The sequence below is a fragment of the Ranitomeya imitator genome, chromosome 1 (assembly GCF_032444005.1).
Source record: "Ranitomeya imitator isolate aRanImi1 chromosome 1, aRanImi1.pri, whole genome shotgun sequence".
Lineage (NCBI taxonomy): Eukaryota > Metazoa > Chordata > Amphibia > Anura > Dendrobatidae > Ranitomeya > Ranitomeya imitator.
In genome coordinates, this window is record NC_091282.1 from 945777445 (window position 1) to 945798314 (window position 20870).

Below are 20870 nucleotides of genomic sequence, written 5' to 3' on the forward strand. Positions count from 1 at the left end.
GAAGATTAGAGTTAGACTTAGGGATAGGGCTAGGGTGATAAAACTACTACTTATCTAAAAAAATGTGATTAAAAAAACAACAACTTATAACTTTTATTTTTCACTTTTAGCAAAAAGCTTAAAAAAATTAGGAAGTCAAAGTGTAAACTCTAATTCCATCAGTAATTTCCTCAAATTACAATCTATGTACTTGGGAAATAATGGATTTATAGAAGGAACTCCCAAAGCACTAAGGGCCTTTCAGGGTTCATGTTTGGGTTGTTAGCCTTACCGTGGGTGCTGACAATCCAAACTAGGCCACTACTGGGACCTTTATGTATCTAGGGAACTCAGCCCTGGTGTTTGCCCGCATAGAATGGAGAGACCAATATCTATAAGACATTTATGCCATATGCTATTGACATGCCAGAAATGTTCCAAATGGGATTACCACATTAATATAAAAAGTACTCATGAGAAAATGTTTTGGAGACTCTGCTAGTATTAAATATATTAAACTTCTAGAAGTATAGGTGTGAAGTGTAGGGAGGATTTATACTGCATTTCAATAACACATTTTGCGGTTGAGAATGTAAGTGGATTGTACCTTGTGCAGGTGTGGGCTTCTCACTTGGTCCTTCTTCATATGTACATGAGTGTGTAAACATTAGATATAAAAGAGAAGGGCAGGCTTCTTTGAAGTTTACTTCTGAAATTTGGTTTCCATAATAAGCAAGTATTTCTTCATTGGTATAACACTGAAAGAGAAAAAAGACCATTATTATATGAAAACCTACTGAATAGCTTCCATTTCTCTTCTGAGTATCTAAAATCATAGAATGTTAGAGTTGGAAGGGACCTCAAGGGTCAACGAGTCCCACTCCCTGCTCAATGCAGGATTTATTAAGTATTCTGAAAGTCTTTTGATTTTATTTCTTGTTCAATTTTTTTTTCTTGTTCCTTAACCCCCACAAAGACCACCAGTGATGCACTGTAACAGATGAGTGTTCCTCTCACTTTTGTAGTCCAACCAAGTAAAAAAAAGGCAGTAGGCACCATAAAGTGCTTTGTAAACCAGATACCAAAGCAGATAATTTTCAGAGTATATAAATAGTAACATAGTAACATAGTAACATAGTTAGTAAGGCTGAAAAAAGACATTTGTCCATCCAGTTCAGCCTATATTCCATCATAATAAATCCCCAGATCTGTGTCCTTCTACAGAACCTAATAATTGTATGATACAATATTGTTCTGCTCCAGGAAGACATCCAGGCCTCTCTTGAACCCCTCGACTGAGTTCGCCATCATAGTAACAAAATGTAAATGTTTAATGAAATCCAAAAATGCCCTTTTGTTTCTTTCCATGTGCTTGATATCTCCTGCTACCAAAGCATATTTCTTCACACTACACGATCACATGCATTTTACTATATGTTCATCATGACTGTTATCATTATATTTTTACAGGAGAGTGGAATATAGAAATGCACGTGGAGTCTAGTAAGGCTCCAAATGCGATATGTCAATTTAAGGCAGATTCAAAAGAAATCATTGAAATGAGTAAACTGTGTTTTGGATGAGATGGCAGGCTGTAAGTAACCCCTTACTGACATCAGATACGTAGAAGGGAGTTACTAGAAAGGAGTGACATTAGAAAGTGTGAAAAGTGATGACTGAGCCAAGTTTGAAGATAAAAAGTTTGTTTCACTGTGTCTGTGAACAGAGTTAAACAGATAAGAAATGCATTTCATTGACTTTTTTCCTTTTAACAAACAGACCTTTAGCTTCTTAGAAAGTGCTGACTATTTGTAGACAACATTGTCCTGTTAGTAGAAGCTTACAATATGACACATCAGTTCTAAAAGGTTTCTGTACAGTTAATTAAATAGAAGTTCTTGAGTTGCCTCTTAAATCACATTGCAAAAACATGTATTGAAAATAATAGCTCTAAATGACAATATGTGTATTTTTGGTCGTTGTCTTACTGCAGAATACATTTGGAACTAATCAATTCCAGTTCCAATGCTGTATAAGCACTGAGGACACCATTAATTCTGACCATATCCCCAACCTATTTGCTGAAATTGAGCCCCAAACTTACAATGAACCTCCACAATGCAATTCATTGTTGTCTGCAGACCCTCATTATTGTAGAGTTTTCTAGCCCTTCAGCAAACAAACTGCCTTCTGTCACAGAGAAATATTTGGATCATCACGCAGAGGTGTAGCTAGGGTTTTGATTCAGGAGGGGGCAAAGCTTCTGAGTGGGCCCCTAACCAGGTAACCTAGATTACAACTCGGTGGCGCACCCTAATAGTGGAGAAGAACCTCAGCAGATGACCGCGCTGTTACTGAAGATTATCTCTATATAACGACCAACATGGATATTACCGCCATATGGTCAGTGGTAGATACCAGCTCTACAGAACATAGATCACAGCACAGTTACAGATAATGTCTTACCGCTGATGTCCTTTATGATGGAATTGTCACTTTTCCCGTCTTTTCCATCTGGCCCAGACCGACATCACAAATTCTTCCAGCAACGACTCGGCTGCATAGAATACAACAAAGACACATTTCGCTTCTCATATTCCAGCCATCACCATCTATTCCCAACCTGCACAAATTCCTCATCCTGCTGATACCCCAATACTGAGCAGCTGCTGCCATATGTGTCCCTATTACTGCACCTGATACCCCAATACTGAGCCGCTGCTGCCGTATGTGTCCCTATTACTGCCCCTGATACCCCAATACTGAGCCGCTGCTGCCGTATGTGACCCTATTACTGCACCTGATACCCCGATACTGAGCCCCTGCTGCCGTATGTGTCCCTATTACTGCACCTGATACCCCAATACTGAGCCGCTGCTGCCGTATGTGTCCCTATTACTGCACCTGATACCCCAATACTGAGCCACTGCTGCCGAATGTGTCCCTATCACTGCACCTGATACCCAAATACTAAGCCGCTGCTGCCGTATGTGTCCCTATTACTGCACCTGATACCACAATACTGAGCCGCTGCTGCCGTATGTGTCCCTATTACTGCACCTGATACCCCAATACTGAGCCACTGCTGCCGAATGTGTCCCTATCACTGCACCTGATACCCAAATACTAAGCCGCTGCTGCCGTATGTGTCCCTATTACTGCACCTGATACCACAATACTGAGCCGCTGCTGCCGTATGTGTCCCTATTACTGCACCTGATACCACAATACTGAGCCCCTGCTGCCGTATGTGTCCCTATTACTGCACCTGATACCCCAATACTGAGCCGCTGCTGCCGTATGTGTCCCTATTACTGCACCTGATACCCCAATACTGAGCTGCTGCCATATGTGTCCTTATTACTGCCCCTGATACCCAAATACTAAGCCGCTGCTGCCGTATGTGTCCCTATTACTGCACCTGATACCACAATACTAAGCCGCTGCTGCCGTATGTGTCCCTATTACTGCACCTGATACCCCAATACTGAGCCGCTGCTGCCGTATGTGTCCCTATTACTGCCCCTGATACCCCAATACTGAGCCGCTGCTGCCGTATGTGACCCTATTACTGCACCTGATACCCCAATACTGAGCCGCTGCTTCAATCCTCTGGAATGCTCTACCCCAAGAAATTAGGACCATCCACAATTTGCATAGTTTTAGGCGCTCCCTCAAAACACATTTGTTCAGAGCGGCCTATCATGTTCCCTAATCAGTTATTTTGTTTGTGTGTAGCCCATTCACTACTTCCATCTATCCCCCACTCCCTGAAGATGGCTGGACCATCATTGTAAATACACACTTGTACTTTGTATTTCCCCACCTCATTGTAGATTGTAAGCTCTCACGAGCAGGGTCGTCTTATTTTGCTTTAATTATTGTATTGTTAACGTTGTTACTTATGACTGTTGTGTTTGAAGCTGTTAAACTGTAAAGCGCTGCGGAATATGTTGGCGCTATATAAATAAAGATTATTATTATTATTCTGTATGTGTCCCTATTACTGCACCTGATATCCCAATACTGAGCCGCTGCTGCCATATGTGTCCCTATTACTGCACTTGATACCCCAATACTGAGCCACTGCTGCCGTATGTGTCCCTATTACTGCACTTGATACCCCAATACTGAGCCGCTGCTGCTGTATGTGTCCCTATTACTGCACCTGATACCCCAATACTGAGCCACTGCTGCCATATGTGTAGCTATTACTGCACCTGATACCCCAATACTGAGCCGCTGCGGCCGTATGTGTCCCTATTACTGTACCTGCTGTGTGGTTCTCTGTGCCTTCTAAATTCTAACTCACACATCTATAATATAGTAATGCCGGGTGCAAGTGCCCTAGAAAACAGTGCCCATATTTTGCCCATAGAAAGTAATATTGCCCTGTGTGCCTCTTTGACAGTCACAGTAACCTGAGTTCCCCTATAACAATACGTGCCCACTTCACATTTAATAATGTCCAGAGTCTGCCCCCTGTACAGCTCCCTTGTACACAGCATGATGTTCTCTTATACACAGTATACTGACCCCTTAGTAGCCTGCAAACTGATGGCTCCAACACTGTAATCCCCACACTGTATGATGCCCTTCTAGATGGCTTCCATATAGTGTAATGCACCAGATCGTCCTCCATATAGTATAATGCACCAGATAATCCTCAATATAGTATAATGCACCAGATAGTCCTCAATATAGTATAATGCATTCCCTATAGGCAGACTCAAGGCAGCACCCTATAGGCAGGCCCTGTAGTATAAAGCAGCACCCCACAGGCAGACCCTGTAGTATAAAGCAGCACCCCTATAGGCAGACCCTGTAGTATAAGATAGCACCCCTATAGGCAGACCCTGTACTATAAGGCAGCACCCCCATAGGCAGACCCTGTACTATAAGGCAGCACCCCATAGGCAGACCCTGTACTATAAGGCAGCACCCCTATAGGCAGACTCTGTACTATAAGGCAGCACCTCCATAGGCAGACCCTGTAGTATAAGGCAGCACCCCCATAGGCAGACCCTGTACTATAAGGCAGCACCCCCATAGGCAGACCCTGTACTATAAGGCAGCACCCCTATAGGCAGACGCTGTATTGTAAGACAGCACCCCCCATAGGCAGACCCTGTAGTATAAGGCAGACCCCCCATAGGCAGACCCTGTAGTATAATGCAGACCCCCCATTGGCAGACCCTGTAGTATTAGGCAGACCCCCCATAGGCAGACCCTGTAGTATAAGGCAAATCTCCCACAGGCAGACCCTGTAGTATAAAGCAGCACCCCTATAGGCAGACCCTGTAGTATAAGATAGCACCCCTATAGGCAGACCCTGTACTATAAGGCAGCACCCCCATAGGCAGACCCTGTACTATAAGGCAGCACCCCATAGGCAGACCCTGTACTATAAGGCAGCACCCCCATAGGCAGACCCTGTACTATAAGGCAGCACCCCATAGGCAGACCCTGTACTATAAGGCAGCACCCCTATACGCAGACCCTGTACTATAAGGCAGCACATCCATAGGCAGACCCTGTAGTATAAGGCAGCACCCCCATAGGCAGACCCTGTACTATAAGGCAGCACCCCCATAGGCAGACCCCGTACTATAAGGCAGCACCCCTATAGGCAGACCCTGTATTGTAAGACAGCACCCCCCATAGGCAGACCCTGTAGTATAAGGCAGACCCCCCATAGGCAGACCCTGTAGTATAATGCAGACCCCCCAATTGGCAGACCCTGTAGTATTAGGCAGACCCCCCATGGGCAGACCCTGTAGTATAAGGCAAATCCCCCATAGACAGACCCTGTAGTATAAGGCAGACCCCCCACAGGCAGACCCTGTAGTATTAGACAGACCCCCATAGGCAGAACCTGTAGTATTAGGCAGACCTCCCATAGGCAGACCCTGAAGTATTAGGCAGCACCCCATAGGCAGACCCTGTACTATAAGGCAGCACCCCTATAGGCAGACCCTGTACTATAAGGCAGCACCTCCATAGGCAGACCCTGTAGTATAAGATAGCACCCCTATAGGCAGACCCTGTACTATAAGGCAGCACCCCCATAGGCAGACCCTGTACTATAAGGCAGCACCCCATAGGCAGACCCTGTACTATAAGGCAGCACCCCTATAGGCAGACTCTGTACTATAAGGCAGCACCTCCATAGGCAGACCCTGTAGTATAAGGCAGCACCCCCATAGGCAGACCCTGTACTATAAGGCAGCACCCCCATAGGCAGACCCTGTACTATAAGGCAGCACCCCTATAGGCAGACCCTGTATTGTAAGACAGCACCCCCCATAGGCAGACCCTGTAGTATAAGGCAGACCCTCCATAGGCAGACCCTGTAGTATAATGCAGACCCCCATTGGCAGACCCTGTAGTATTAGGCAGACCCCCCATAGGCAGACCCTGTAGTATAAGGCAAATCTCCCACAGGCAGACCCTGTAGTATAAAGCACCACCCCTATAGGCAGACCCTGTAGTATAAGATAGCACCCCTATAGGCAGACCCTGTACTATAAGGCAGCACCCCCATAGGCAGACCCTGTACTATAAGGCAGCACCCCATAGGCAGACCCTGTACTTTAAGGCAGCGCCCCTATAGGCAGACCCTGTACTATAAGGCAGCACCTCCATAGGCAGACCCTGTAGTATAAGGCAGCACCCCCATAGGCAGACCCTGTACTATAAGGCAGCACCCCCATAGGCAGACCCTTTACTATAAGGCAGCACCCCTATAGGCAGACCCTGTATTGTAAGACAGCACCCCCCATAGGCAGACCCTGTAGTATTAGGCAGACCCCCCATAGGCAGACCCTGTAGTATAAAGCAGCACCCCTATAGGCAGACCCTGTAGTATAAGATAGCACCCCTATAGGCAGACCCTGTACTATAAGGCAGCACCCCCATAGGCAGACCCTGTACTATAAGGCAGCACCCCATAGGCAGACCCTGTACTATAAGGCAGCACCCCTATAGGCAGACCCTGTACTATAAGGCAGCACCTCCATAGGCAGACCCTGTAGTATAAGGCAGCACCCCCATAGGCAGACCCTGTACTATAAGGCAGCACCCCCATAGGCAGACCCCGTACTATAAGGCAGCACCCCTATAGGCAGACCCTGTATTGTAAGACAGCACCCCCCATAGGCAGACCCTGTAGTATAAGGCAGACCCCCCATAGGCAGACCCTGTAGTATAATGCAGACCCCCCATTGGCAGACCCTGTAGTATTAGGCAGACCCCCCATGGGCAGACCCTGTAGTATAAGGCAAATCCCCCATAGGCAGACCCTGTAGCATAAGGCAGACCCCCCACAGGCAGACCCTGTAGTATTAGACAGACCCCCATAGGCAGACCCTGTAGTATTAGGCAGACCTCCCATAGGCAGACCCTGAAGTATTAGGCAGCACCCCATAGGCAGACCCTGTACTGTAAGGCAGCACCCCTATAGGCAGACCCTGTACTATAAGGCAGCACCTCCATAGGCAGACCCTGTAGTATAAGATAGCACCCCTATAGGCAGACCCTGTACTATAAGGCAGCACCCCCATAGGCAGACCCTGTACTATAAGGCAGCACCCCATAGGCAGACCCTGTACTATAAGGCAGCACCCCTATAGGCAGACTCTGTACTATAAGGCAGCACCTCCATAGGCAGACCCTGTAGTATAAGGCAGCACCCCCATAGGCAGACCCTGTACTATAAGGCAGCACCCCCATAGGCAGACCCTGTACTATAAGGCAGCACCCCTATGGGCAGACCCTGTATTGTAAGACAGCACCCCCCATAGGCAGACCCTGTAGTATAAGGCAGACCCTCCATAGGCAGACCCTGTAGTATAATGCAGACCCCCATTGGCAGACCCTGTAGTATTAGGCAGACCCCCATTGGCAGACCCTGTAGTATTAGGCAGACCCCCATAGGCAGACCCTGTACTATAAGGCAGCACCCCCATAGGCAGACCCCGTACTATAAGGCAGCACCCCTATAGGCAGACCCTGTATTGTAAGACAGCACCCCCCATAGGCAGACCCTGTAGTATAAGGCAGACCCCCCATAGGCAGACCCTGTAGTATAATGCAGACCCCCCATTGGCAGACCCTGTAGTATTAGGCAGACCCCCATGGGCAGACCCTGTAGTATAAGGCAAATCCCCCATAGGCAGACCCTGTAGCATAAGGCAGACCCCCCACAGGCAGACCCTGTAGTATTAGACAGACCCCCATAGGCAGACCCTGTAGTATTAGGCAGACCTCCCATAGGCAGACCCTGAAGTATTAGGCAGCACCCCATAGGCAGACCCTGTACTGTAAGGCAGCACCCCTATAGGCAGACCCTGTACTATAAGGCAGCACCTCCATAGGCAGACCCTGTAGTATAAGATAGCACCCCTATAGGCAGACCCTGTACTATAAGGCAGCACCCCCATAGGCAGACCCTGTACTATAAGGCAGCACCCCATAGGCAGACCCTGTACTATAAGGCAGCACCCCTATAGGCAGACTCTGTACTATAAGGCAGCACCTCCATAGGCAGACACTGTAGTATAAGGCAGCACCCCCATAGGCAGACCCTGTACTATAAGGCAGCACCCCCATAGGCAGACCCTGTATTATAAGGCAGCACCCCTATAGGCAGACCCTGTACTATAAGGCAGCACCCCATAGGCAGACCCTGTACTATAAGGCAGCACCCCTATAGGCAGACTCTACACTATAAGGCAGCACCTCCATAGGCAGACCCTGTAGTATAAGGCAGCACCCCCATAGGCAGACCCTGTACTATAAGGCAGCACCCCCATAGGCAGACCCTGTACTATAAGGCAGCACCCCTATAGGCAGATCCTGTATTGTAAGACAGCACCCCCCATAGGCAGACCCTGTAGTATAAGGCAGACCCTCCATAGGCAGACCCTGTAGTATAATGCAGACCCCCATTGGCAGACCCTGTAGTATTAGGCAGACCCCCATAGGCAGACCCTGTAGTATAAGGCAAATCTCCCACAGGCAGACCCTGTAGTATAAAGCAGCACCCCTATAGGCAGACCCTGTAGTATAAGATAGCACCCCTATAGGCAGACCCTGTACTATAAGGCAGCACCCCCATAGGCAGACCCTGTACTATAAGGCAGCACCCCATAGGCAGACCCTGTACTATAAGGCAGCACCCCCATAGGCAGACCCTGTACTATAAGGCAGCACCCCATAGGCAGACCCTGTACTATAAGGCAGCACCCCTATAGGCAGACACTGTACTATAAGGCAGCACCTCCATAGGCAGACCCTGTAGTTTAAGGCAGCACCCCCATAGGCAGACCCTGTACTATAAGGCAGCACCCCCATAGGCAGACCCCGTACTATAAGGCAGCACCCCTATAGGCAGACCCTGTATTGTAAGACAGCACCCCCCATAGGCAGACCCTGTAGTATAAGGCAGACCCCCCATAGGCAGACCCTGTAGTATAATGCAGACCCCCCAATTGGCAGACCCTGTAGTATTAGGCAGACCCCCCATGGGCAGACCCTGTAGTATAAGGCAAATCCCCCATAGGCAGACCCTGTAGTATAAGGCAGACCCCCCACAGGCAGACCCTGTAGTATTAGACAGACCCCCATAGGCAGAACCTGTATTATTAGGCAGACCTCCCATAGGCAGACCCTGAAGTATTAGGCAGCACCCCATAGGCAGACCCTGTACTATAAGGCAGCACCCCTATAGGCAGACCCTGTACTATAAGGCAGCACCTCCATAGGCAGACCCTGTAGTATAAGATAGCACCCCTATAGGCAGACCCTGTACTATAAGGCAGCACCCCCATAAGCAGACCCTGTACTATAAGGCAGCACCCCATAGGCAGACCCTGTACTATAAGGCAGCACCCCTATAGGCAGACTCTGTACTATAAGGCAGCACCTCCATAGGCAGACCCTGTAGTATAAGGCAGCACCCCCATAGGCAGACCCTGTACTATAAGGCAGCACCCCCATAGGCAGACCCTGTACTATAAGGCAGCACCCCTATAGGCAGACCCTGTATTGTAAGACAGCACCCCCCATAGGCAGACCCTGTAGTATAAGGCAGACCCTCCATAGGCAGACCCTGTAGTATAATGCAGACCCCCATTGGCAGACCCTGTAGTATTAGGCAGACCCCCCATAGGCAGACCCTGTAGTATAAGGCAAATCTCCCACAGGCAGACCCTGTAGTATAAAGCACCACCCCTATAGGCAGACCCTGTAGTATAAGATAGCACCCCTATAGGCAGACCCTGTACTATAAGGCAGCACCCCCATAGGCAGACCCTGTACTATAAGGCAGCACCCCATAGGCAGACCCTGTACTATAAGGCAGCACCCCTATAGGCAGACCCTGTACTATAAGGCAGCACCTCCATAGGCAGACCCTGTAGTATAAGGCAGCACCCTCATAGGCAGACCCTGTACTATAAGGCAGCACCCCCATAGGCAGACCCTTTACTATAAGGCAGCACCCCTATAGGCAGACCCTGTATTGTAAGACAGCACCCCCCATAGGCAGACCCTGTAGTATAAGGCAGACCCCCCCATAGGCAGACCCTGTAGTATAATGCAGACCCCCCATTGGCAGACCCTGTAGTATTAGGCAGACCCCCCATGGGCAGACCCTGTAGTATAAGGCAAATCCCCCATAGGCAGACCCTGTAGCATAAGGCAGACCCCCCACAGGCAGACCCTGTAGTATTAGACAGACCCCCATAGGCAGACCCTGTAGTATTAGGCAGACCTCCCATAGGCAGACCCTGAAGTATTAGGCAGCACCCCATAGGCAGACCCTGTACTGTAAGGCAGCACCCCTATAGGCAGACCCTGTACTATAAGGCAGCACCTCCATAGGCAGACCCTGTAGTATAAGATAGCACCCCTATAGGCAGACCCTGTACTATAAGGCAGCACCCCCATAGGCAGACCCTGTACTATAAGGCAGCACCCCATAGGCAGACCCTGTACTATAAGGCAGCACCCCTATAGGCAGACTCTGTACTATAAGGCAGCACCTCCATAGGCAGACCCTGTAGTATAAGGCAGCACCCCCATAGGCAGACCCTGTACTATAAGGCAGCACCCCCATAGGCAGACCCTGTATTATAAGGCAGCACCCCTATAGGCAGACCCTGTACTATAAGGCAGCACCCCATAGGCAGACCCTGTACTATAAGGCAGCACCCCTATAGGCAGACTCTGTACTATAAGGCAGCACCTCCATAGGCAGACCCTGTAGTATAAGGCAGCACCCCCATAGGCAGACCCTGTACTATAAGGCAGCACCCCCATAGGCAGACCCTGTACTATAAGGCAGCACCCCTATAGGCAGACCCTGTATTGTAAGACAGCACCCCCCATAGGCAGACCCTGTAGTATAAGGCAGACCCTCCATAGGCAGACCCTGTAGTATAATGCAGACCCCCATTGGCAGACCCTGTAGTATTAGGCAGACCCCCCATAGGCAGACCCTGTAGTATAAGGCAAATCTCCCATAGTCAGACCCTGTAGTATAAGATAGCACCCCTATAGGCAGACCCTGTAGTATAAGATAGCACCCCTATAGGCAGACCCTGTACTATAAGGCAGCACCCCCATAGGCAGACCCTGTACTATAAGGCAGCACCCCATAGGCAGACCCTGTACTATAAGGCAGCACCCCTATAGGCAGACCCTGTACTATAAGGCAGCACCTCCATAGGCAGACCCTGTAGTATAAGGCAGCACCCCCATAGGCAGACCCTGTACTATAAGGCAGCACCTCATAGGCAGACCCTGTACTATAAGGCAGCACCCCTATAGGCAGACCCTGTATTGTAAGACAGCACCCCCCATAGGCAGACCCTGTAGTATTAGGCAGACCCCCCCATAGGCAGACCCTGTAGTATAAGGCAAATCCCCCATAGGCAGACCCTGTAGTATAGGGCAGACCCCCCCACAGGCAGACCCTGTAGTATTAGACAGACCACCATAGGCAGACCCTGTAGTATTAGGCAGACCTCTCATAGGCAGACCCTGAATTATTAGGCAGACCCCCATAGGCAGACCCTGTAGTATTAGGCAGACCTTCATAGGCAGACCCTGTAGTATAAGGCAAATCTCCCACAGTCAGACCCTGTAGTATAAGATAGCACCCCTATAGGCAGACCCTGTACTATAAGGCAGCACCCCCATAGGCAGACCCTGTACTATAAGGCAGCACCCCATAGGCAGACCCTGTACTATAAGGCAGCACCCCTATAGGCAGACCCTGTACTATAAGGCAGCACCTCCATAGGCAGACCCTGTAGTATAAGGCAGCACCCCCATATGCAGACCCTGTACTATAAGGCAGCACCCCCATAGGCAGACCCTGTACTATAAGGCAGCACCCCTATAGGCAGACCCTGTATTGTAAGACAGCACCCCCCATAGGCAGACCCTGTAGTATTAGGCAGACCCCCATAGGCAGACCCTGTAGTATAAGGCAAATCCCCCATAGGCAGACCCTGTAGTATAAGGCAGACCCCCCACAGGCAGACCCTGTAGTATTAGACAGACCACCATAGGCAGACCCTGTAGTATTAGGCAGACCTCCCATAGGCAGACCCTGAAGTATTAGGCAGACCCCCATAGGCAGACCCTGTAGTATTAGGCAGACCTTCATAGGCAGACCCTGTAGTATAAGACAGCACTCCCCCATAAGCAGATTCTGTAGTATAAGGCAGCCCCCCTTAAAAAAAAAAATACTCACCTCTCTTCCTGGTTCCTGCGCTGCTCTGAGCTCCCGCTCGTCTCCTGACAGCGGGCACTGGACAGTGACTTATTGTGCCCTCTGTCAGCATCACCAATGTCAGACCCTGACAGGGGGATGATGGGGGAAGGAGTGCAGCGCTGCTTCCCTCATCATTGCAGTCAGTTGTATCAGCTAAATGCCTGTACAGCTGACCCTGCGATGACAGGCGGGGGCCCACTGCTGGCACCAGGCACCCCTGCCTGGTCAGGGGCCCCATAGCGGTGGCGGAAGAGCAGGGAGATCAATTCTCCCTGCTGTGCCACAAAAGGTAATTGTATCGGCGAGCTGCGCGCGCCGATACTGTTGCTGTAGCATAGCTCCGGGTGGGCCCCCTGAGAGCGCAGGGTGTTGTGAATTCCGCTCTTGGGCTCCCTCCGGTGGTTGTAAGTGGCACTTTTGTGAGTTCTGCTCTTGGGCTCCCTCCGGTGGTTTTAAGTGGAATGGCTGCTCCTTGGATTTAGCAGTCTGCAGCTGCTTCCACTGATTGTCTTTCTGCTCGACTTTTATGCCTGGCTCTTCCCTTCAGCCAGTGCCACTTGTCAATGGTTCCTGGTTGGATTCACATCTCTGCTTGGATTTCCCTGATATCCTGACCAGTTCAGCAAAGATAAGTCCTTGCTTTGCTCTTTTCTGTCCACATGTAGCGGACTTAATTGTTCTGTACATTCTATGTTTTTGTCCAGCTTGTCAGTATGATTTATTCAGTTTAGCTGGAAGCTCTGGGAAGCAGATTTACCCTCCACACCTTTAGTCAGGTGTGGAGATTTTTGTAAACTCTGTGTGGATTTTTCTAGTTTTTAATACTGACCGCACAGTATTCTGTCCTGTCCTATCTATCTAGCTAGACTGGCCTCCTTTGCTACATCCTGGTTTCATTCTACGTATATGTCTTTTCCCTCTCCACTCACAGTCATTATTTGTGGGGGGCTATCTATCCTTTGGGGATTTTCTCTGAGGCATGATAGCTTTCCTGTTTCTATCTTTAGGGGTAGTTAGATCTTAGGCTGTGACGAGGTGTCTAGGGAGTGACAGGAACATCCCACGGCTACTTCTAGTGTTGTGTTGAGCTTAAGAACTGTGGTCAGTACAGGTACCACCTCCTTCAGAGCGCGTCCCATGTTGCTCCTAAACCACCAGTTCATAACAGCAGGGTCCAGGGCACCCACACCCTCTGCCCCCCCGGTGGCTACGCTACCCAGTCCAGGTTTTTGTGCATAGTTGAATTGCTTGTTTCTATGTCAACGGTATGGCTTTTTGGTCTCATAATTCTTCATGAAGACCACTTCTGGACAGACTTCTTTGCACAGGAAATGGGTACACATTGGTCCTCGTCACTGCCAGTTCTGAGCTGATGTCGCTGCTGGACATCTTCGGATTTGAATGTAAGCATGATATGTCTTTCATCTGCTGCAGTTTCCTTGGCAATCTACTGCATCTACAGTACACAACATTCCCCATGTCTTTGTTCTTCTTTAAAACAACTTGAGCTGCATATCTTGAAGCCCCAGTCTGCTTTGAAATCTTTACCTGGGAGAGACTTGGGTCATGCAGCATAATTGTCTTGCTGCTGGGCTCAGTCTTAATGTGGTGTTTGTCATGTGACATCTGGTCCTCCATCAGGGGATTACTGCCCTTACTGGTGTATGGGGCCCGGTGAACCACAGTACACCGTTTAGGCATATCAGGGGCTCTCCAAATGCGACATGGTGTCCAATTTCAATTCCAGCCAATTCTGCATTGAAAACGTAAAATAGTGCTCCTTCCCTTCCGAGCTCCTCCATGTGCCCAAACAGTGGTTTACTCCCACATATGGGGTATCAGCGTACTCAGGACCAATTGGACAACAGCTTTTGGGGACAAATTGGACCACAACTTTTGCAGTCCAATTTCTACTGTTACCCTTGTGAAAATAAAAATTTGAGGGCTACAAATCATTTTTGTGGGAAAAAAAATGATTTTTTTATTTTCACGACTCTGCGTTATAAACTTTAGTGAAACACTTGGGGGTTCACAGACAACACTTCTAGATAAGTTCCTTGAGGGTCTAGTTTCCAATATGGGGTCATTTGTGAAGGGTTTCAACTGTTTAGGTACATCAGGGGCTCTGCATACACAATGTAATGCCTGCAGACCATTCCATCTAAGTCTGCATTCCAAAACGGCGCTCCTTCCCTTCCAAGCTCTGCCATGCGCCCAAACAGTGGTTCATCCCACATATGGGGTATCAGCGTACTCAGGACAAATTGGACAACAACGTTTAGGGTCCAACCTCTCCTGTTACCCTTGGGGGAAAAAAATTGGGGGCGAAAAGATAATTTTTGTGAAAAAAATGATTTTTTATTTTTATGGATCTATATTATAAAATTCTATGAAGCACTTGGGGGGGTCAAAGTGCTCACCACACATCTAGATAAGTTCCTTAGGGGGTCTAATTTCCAAAATGGTGTAACTTGTGGGGGGTTTCCACTGTTTAGGCACATTAGGGGCTCTCCAAACGCGACATGGCGTCCGATCTCCATTCCAGCCAAATTTGAAAGACTCATGGCTGGGTACAAAAAGCATTTACAACCTGTTATTTTTTTTTTTTTTAAAAAGGGGGTGCTAGTAACCATGCAGGGTGCCCAAACTTTTCGATTGGTCTATTTTCCTTTGTGTAATTTGTGTAATTTGTACCTGCAATTAGAACTGTAGTATAGTTTTTCTGATTTCACATTTCTAATTGAAGGTAGATTTTTACATGCCACTGTATCTACAGGCACCTTACTCTAATATACCATAATATGTGTGGTGGTGAGAAGTCCTCTTTAACCCCTTTACCCCCAAGGGTGGTTTGCATGTAATGACCGGGCCAATTTTTACAATTCTGACCACTGTCCCTTTATCAGGCGATAACTCTGGAACGCTTCCAAGGATCCTGGTGATTCTGACATTCTTTTCTCATGACATATTGTACTTCATGTTAGTGCTAAAATTTATTTGATATGACTTGCGTTTACTTGTTAAAAAGACACAAATTTGGCAAAAAATTTTAAAATTTCACAATTTCCCAACTTTGAATTTTCATGCCCTTAAATCACAGAGATATGTCACAAAAAAACTTAATATGTAACATTTCCCACAAGCATACTTTACATCAGCACAATTTTGGAACCAAAATTTATTTTTGCTAGAAAGTTATAAGGGTTAAAAGTTTACCAGCGATTTCTCATTTTTACAACACCATTTTTTTTAAGGACCACATCACATTTGAAGTCACTTTGAGGGGTCTATATGATAGAAAATACCCAAAAGTGACACCATTCTAAAAACTGCACCCCTGAAGGTGCTCAAAACCACATTCAAGAAGTTTATTAACCCTTCAGGTGCTTCTCAGGAATTTTTGGAATGTTTAAAAAAAAAAGAACATTTAACTTTGTTTCACAAAAATTTAATTCAGACCCAATTTTTTTTATTTTACCAAGAGTTAAAGGAAAAATTGCTGTTGTTGTGCAATATGCCCTGACTATGCTGATTACCGATATGTGGGGAGGAACCACTGTTTGGGCGCACGGCAGCGCTCGGAAGGGAAGGAGCGCCGTTTGACTTTTTCAATGCAAAATTGCCTGGAATTAAGATCAGACAGCATGTCGCGTTTGGAGAGCCCCTGATGTGCCTAAACAATGGAAACCCCCACAAGTTGAAACTATTTGGAAACTATTCTCCCCTAAGGAACTTATCTAGATGTGTGGTGAACACTTTGAATCCCCAAGTGCTTCACAGACGTTTATAATGTGGAGCCGTAAAAATAAATAATCATAAAAATGATCTTTTTGCCCCAATTTTTTATTTTTCCAAGGGTAACAGGAGAAATTGGACCACAAGAGTTGTTGTGCAATTTGTCCTGAGTACGCTGATATCCCATATGTGGGGGTAAAACACAGTTTGGGCGCATCGCAGAGCTTGGAAGGGAAGGCAAAATTGGCTGGAATTAAGATCTGAAGCCATGTTGCATTCGGAGAACCCCTGATGGGCCTAAACTGTGGAAACCTCTCACAAGTGACACAATTTGAAAACTAGACCCCCTAAGGAACTTATCTAGATGTGAACCCCCAAGTGCTTCACCGAAGTTTATAACGTAGAGCCGTAAAAAAAAAAATAATCATAAAAATGATCTTTTTGCCCCAATTTTTTTATTTTTCCAAGGGTAACAGGAGAAATTGGACCACAAGAGTTGAAGCAGCATCTGCATGCTATAGAAGCTGTCAGCGCTGCAATCCCTGCACACTGACCGGAGAGACTTCCTGCCATGCACTGCGCATGACAGGAAGTTTCTCAGGTCTGGTAACCCAGATGTCATCATGACAACATCAGGTTGCCATAGCAGAAATGGTTAAAGTGCCGTGAGCTGTCTGTGACCGCTTCTGGCACTTAGTGTTGGGTGTCAGCTGTGAGAATCAGCTGACACCCAGCTGTGATCGGCCACACACCACCCGTGTACGAGGCCGATCGCTATGATGTACTATTCCATCCATGGGAAGTAAAGCCCAGGTCACATGGATGGAACAGTGCGTCGTTTGGCAGAGAGGGGTTAATCCAAATTTATAAAATGGATGAGCGGACCTACAGTAATGCAATATAATGCAGTAAATCTACATCTATGTAAAAAGATTTCTTTACACTTTATAATAAATTTGGCAAATCATGCCACCTACAGTCTCCAGTCTGAGTGGTGTAAAATACAGCCCCCTATTCTTACTAAATGTGAGCACACATGTAAGTCAGGCTCTTACTCTCACACAGGTAAAATCCCCGTTCTCAGTTGTAAGCTGGACTTGGTATGTACAGAATCCCAGGAAGTTGAATGTCTCATATATTTCGCAGAGTTGTGCCCTCAGAAAGTATTTGTGATTCATCCTAAGTACACAGAGATAACCCTATGGCGCAAACTCTTGACTTAGTAGAAAGGTCGAAAGATAAACTAGAGAATATCTTCTTACTGGAAAGTTCATTTCACATTTTTCAGCCTTAATTACAAAAAAATTTTGTGAAATATCAATTCCTTCTGCCAATTTATGCAATTCACGCAAACATATTTTCAGGGTGAATCAATGAAATGTGATATCAATCTGAAACTTTAAAAGTTCTTGTTTCATAACTTTGTCAGTCAGTTATAAAATTATGACCTAGTAAATTATAAATGTACATTTCACATTCTCATAATTAACATTTTACTCTGGACTTCAAAGCACATGTAAATGTTTAGTATATAACACCATTCATGAGGATACAAGAGATGTAACATGAAGCCCCTGGCCTCCAATGTAAGATGCCCCACACCTATCATGAGCCATTTATGATACGTAGTGCCAGGAGTAGAGTTGAGCGACCTTGACCTTTTTAGAGTCGAGCCGGGTTTTGCGAAACCCGACTATGTCCAAAGTCGGGTCGAGTGAAATCGGCCGATTATGACGTAAAGTCGGGATCGACCGAAACACGAAACCCAATGCAAGTCAATGGGGCAGCATAGTCGGCAGTGAGTGGGGGCCAGGAAAACACCTAGAGTGGCCATTTTAATGTCAAAACCATCCATTCTTCTTAATGAAGCTTGTCAAGCGTAATTTACCTTATAATAATTGGAAGGCATTTGAAATTGGGGGTCATTTGGCTAAAGTTGTGGGGGGTAGGGCTGGTTCAAGTAATTAGTGGGCCCAGGAAATCTGGACCACGTCACGGCAGTGGAGCAGGGAGAGGTAAGTATTTCAACTTTGCAAGTGCTGTGAACCTGAGCAAGCAGGGGGGGCCCACTCGTTGGCATTGGCACTGGCACAGGGCCCCTCAAAGTACAGCGGTGTGTTTGCACGGCGGGGGCGCCTCCCACCGGCAGCAACACTTTTGCGTACTATGAGAGGCCCTGTGCCAGTGACGTCGCCAACTAGTATTCCTCCCCCCACCTGATGAAGGAACCTGCACTTTCATCTGCACCTTCCTCTTTGTCCCCGTGTAAGGTGGTATGGTATGCGGGAAGAGCAACCTGACTTTCAGCAGGGTCACAATGTTGTTGTGTAGCGTGCACGGGGAATGTTGCGTTATGGGTCAATGTACCAGCAGACTCATCTATCACTGGCTGGGCAATGGGCACGATGAAGTGGAAACACAGATATAGGCCCAAAGAAGAAAGTGGGCTAAATGCAGTTCAAAATTGGTAACACAGGAATAACCAGGGGGCATTGCAGTGGAGGACAACTGGAATGAGAGGCTGACACAGAGAGTAGGGCCAAATCAGTAAGTAGTCGAAATGCAGTTCAAAATTGGCAACCGTAGTAAACAGGCGGCACAGCTTTGTTCAGTGGAGGAGAACAGCAAGGAGTGGCAGACACCGATAGTAGGCCCCAAACCAACTAGTACGCCAAATGCAGTTGTTCCATTTAACCACAATTTAATGAGAGCCTGAAGATAGAAGCTCAGGAAAGGCAACCTGGGGAACACCTTGGAGTGTAACACACCCTCTCTCTACACCCCATACCCAATTTGTAGGCCTAATGCAGCGTAGTTTCCGACAACTACTAAACGAGAGCCGGAATATCGAAGCTCAGGAAAGGCAACCTGGGGAACACCTTGGAGTGTAACACACCCTCTCTCTACGCCCCATACCCAATTTGTAGGCCTAATGCAGCGTAGTTTCCGACAACTACTAAACGAGAGCCGGAATATCGAAGCTCAGGAAAGGCAACCTGGGGAACACCTTGGAGTGTAACACACCCTCTCTCTACACCCCATACCCAATTTGAAGGCCTAATGCAGTGTAGTTTCCAAGAACTACTAAACGAGAGCCGGAAGATCGAAGCTCAGGAAAGGCAACCTGGGGAACACCTTGGAGTGTAACACACCCTCTCGCTACACCCCATACCCAATTTGAAGGCCTAATGCAGCGTAGTTTCCAACAACTACTAAACGAGAGCCGGAAGATCGAAGCTCAGGAAAGGCAACCTGGGGAACACCTTGGAGTGGAACACACCATCTCTCTACACCCCATACCCAATTTGAAGGCCTAATGCAGAGTAGTTTCCAAGAACTACTAAACGAGAGCCGGAAGATCGAAGCTCAGGAAAGGCAACCTGGGGAACACCTTGGAGTGTAACACAACGTCTCTCTACACGACGGAAGGGCTGATTCTTAGGAAGGAAGGCTGTTGGAAATAAGCATTGCGCGTCCGAGGGTGATTATATTCTTATTAGGTATATACTCACCCTCGGACGCGCCCTGCTTCTTTATTTGGAATGAATGTTTATTTGCAATGTGGTGTTGACTTTCTCTATTATTTTGGTAATTAATGATTTTATTATTTTCATTATTTTGCATCTTCTCGGCAATAATATAAAGAAGACGCGACAGGACAACACTCGGTGGATGCCATATGTGTGTTTTCAATTTAAAAAAACTTTCAGTTAACTACTTGCAGGAGAAAGTAATTGTAGCTGGTGGCCATTTTTAGTACTGTACCAGATTAGAGTTGTGTGTTTGTTTTTAATGTTAAAATGTCTGCATTTGATATCTCACCAGTATTTTCTTTTTTATAAGCAAAATACTTATTTTTATATTTTCTGATGTTGGTTCCAGGGGTACACGGCCAGCAGTGCCCTGGTCAGTGTAGTAGTAGTTGAAAGAATGGACCGCAGACAGGCATCGAAGGCCTAAAATAATAACACATGGCTGTAGGCAATTTTAAATTGGTTCCAGGGGTACACGGACAGCAGTGGTGTGGTCAGTGGAGGCCTAGTGGAAGGAGTGACCGCAGACAGGCATCGAAGGCCTAAAATAATAACACATGGCTGTAGGCAATTTTAAATTGGTTCCAGGGGTACACGGGCAGCAGTGACCTGGTCAGTGTAGTAGTAGTTGAAAGAATGGACCGCAGACAGGCATCGAAGGCCTAAAATAAAAAAATTGGGCTGGCTGTAGGCAATTTTAAATTGGTTCCAGGGGTACACGGGCAGCAGTGGTGTGGTCAGTGGAGGCCTAGTGGAAGGAGTGACCGCAGACAGGCATCGAAGGCCTAAAATAATAACACATGGCTGTAGGCAATTTTAAATTGGTTCCAGGGGTACAC

General features: G+C 47.3%; 1 protein-coding gene across 1 annotated transcript in view; it reads right to left on the reverse strand.

Moving 5' to 3' along the window:
- The window catches only part of SLC39A8 (solute carrier family 39 member 8), a 135769-nt gene that overhangs the window by 96558 nt on the left and 18341 nt on the right, over window positions 1–20870 (reverse strand). The window contains exon 2 of the mRNA XM_069743646.1: window positions 587–737. Coding sequence (XP_069599747.1) covers window positions 587–737 — 151 coding nt within the window. The remainder of the gene's footprint in view (window positions 1–586; window positions 738–20870) is intronic.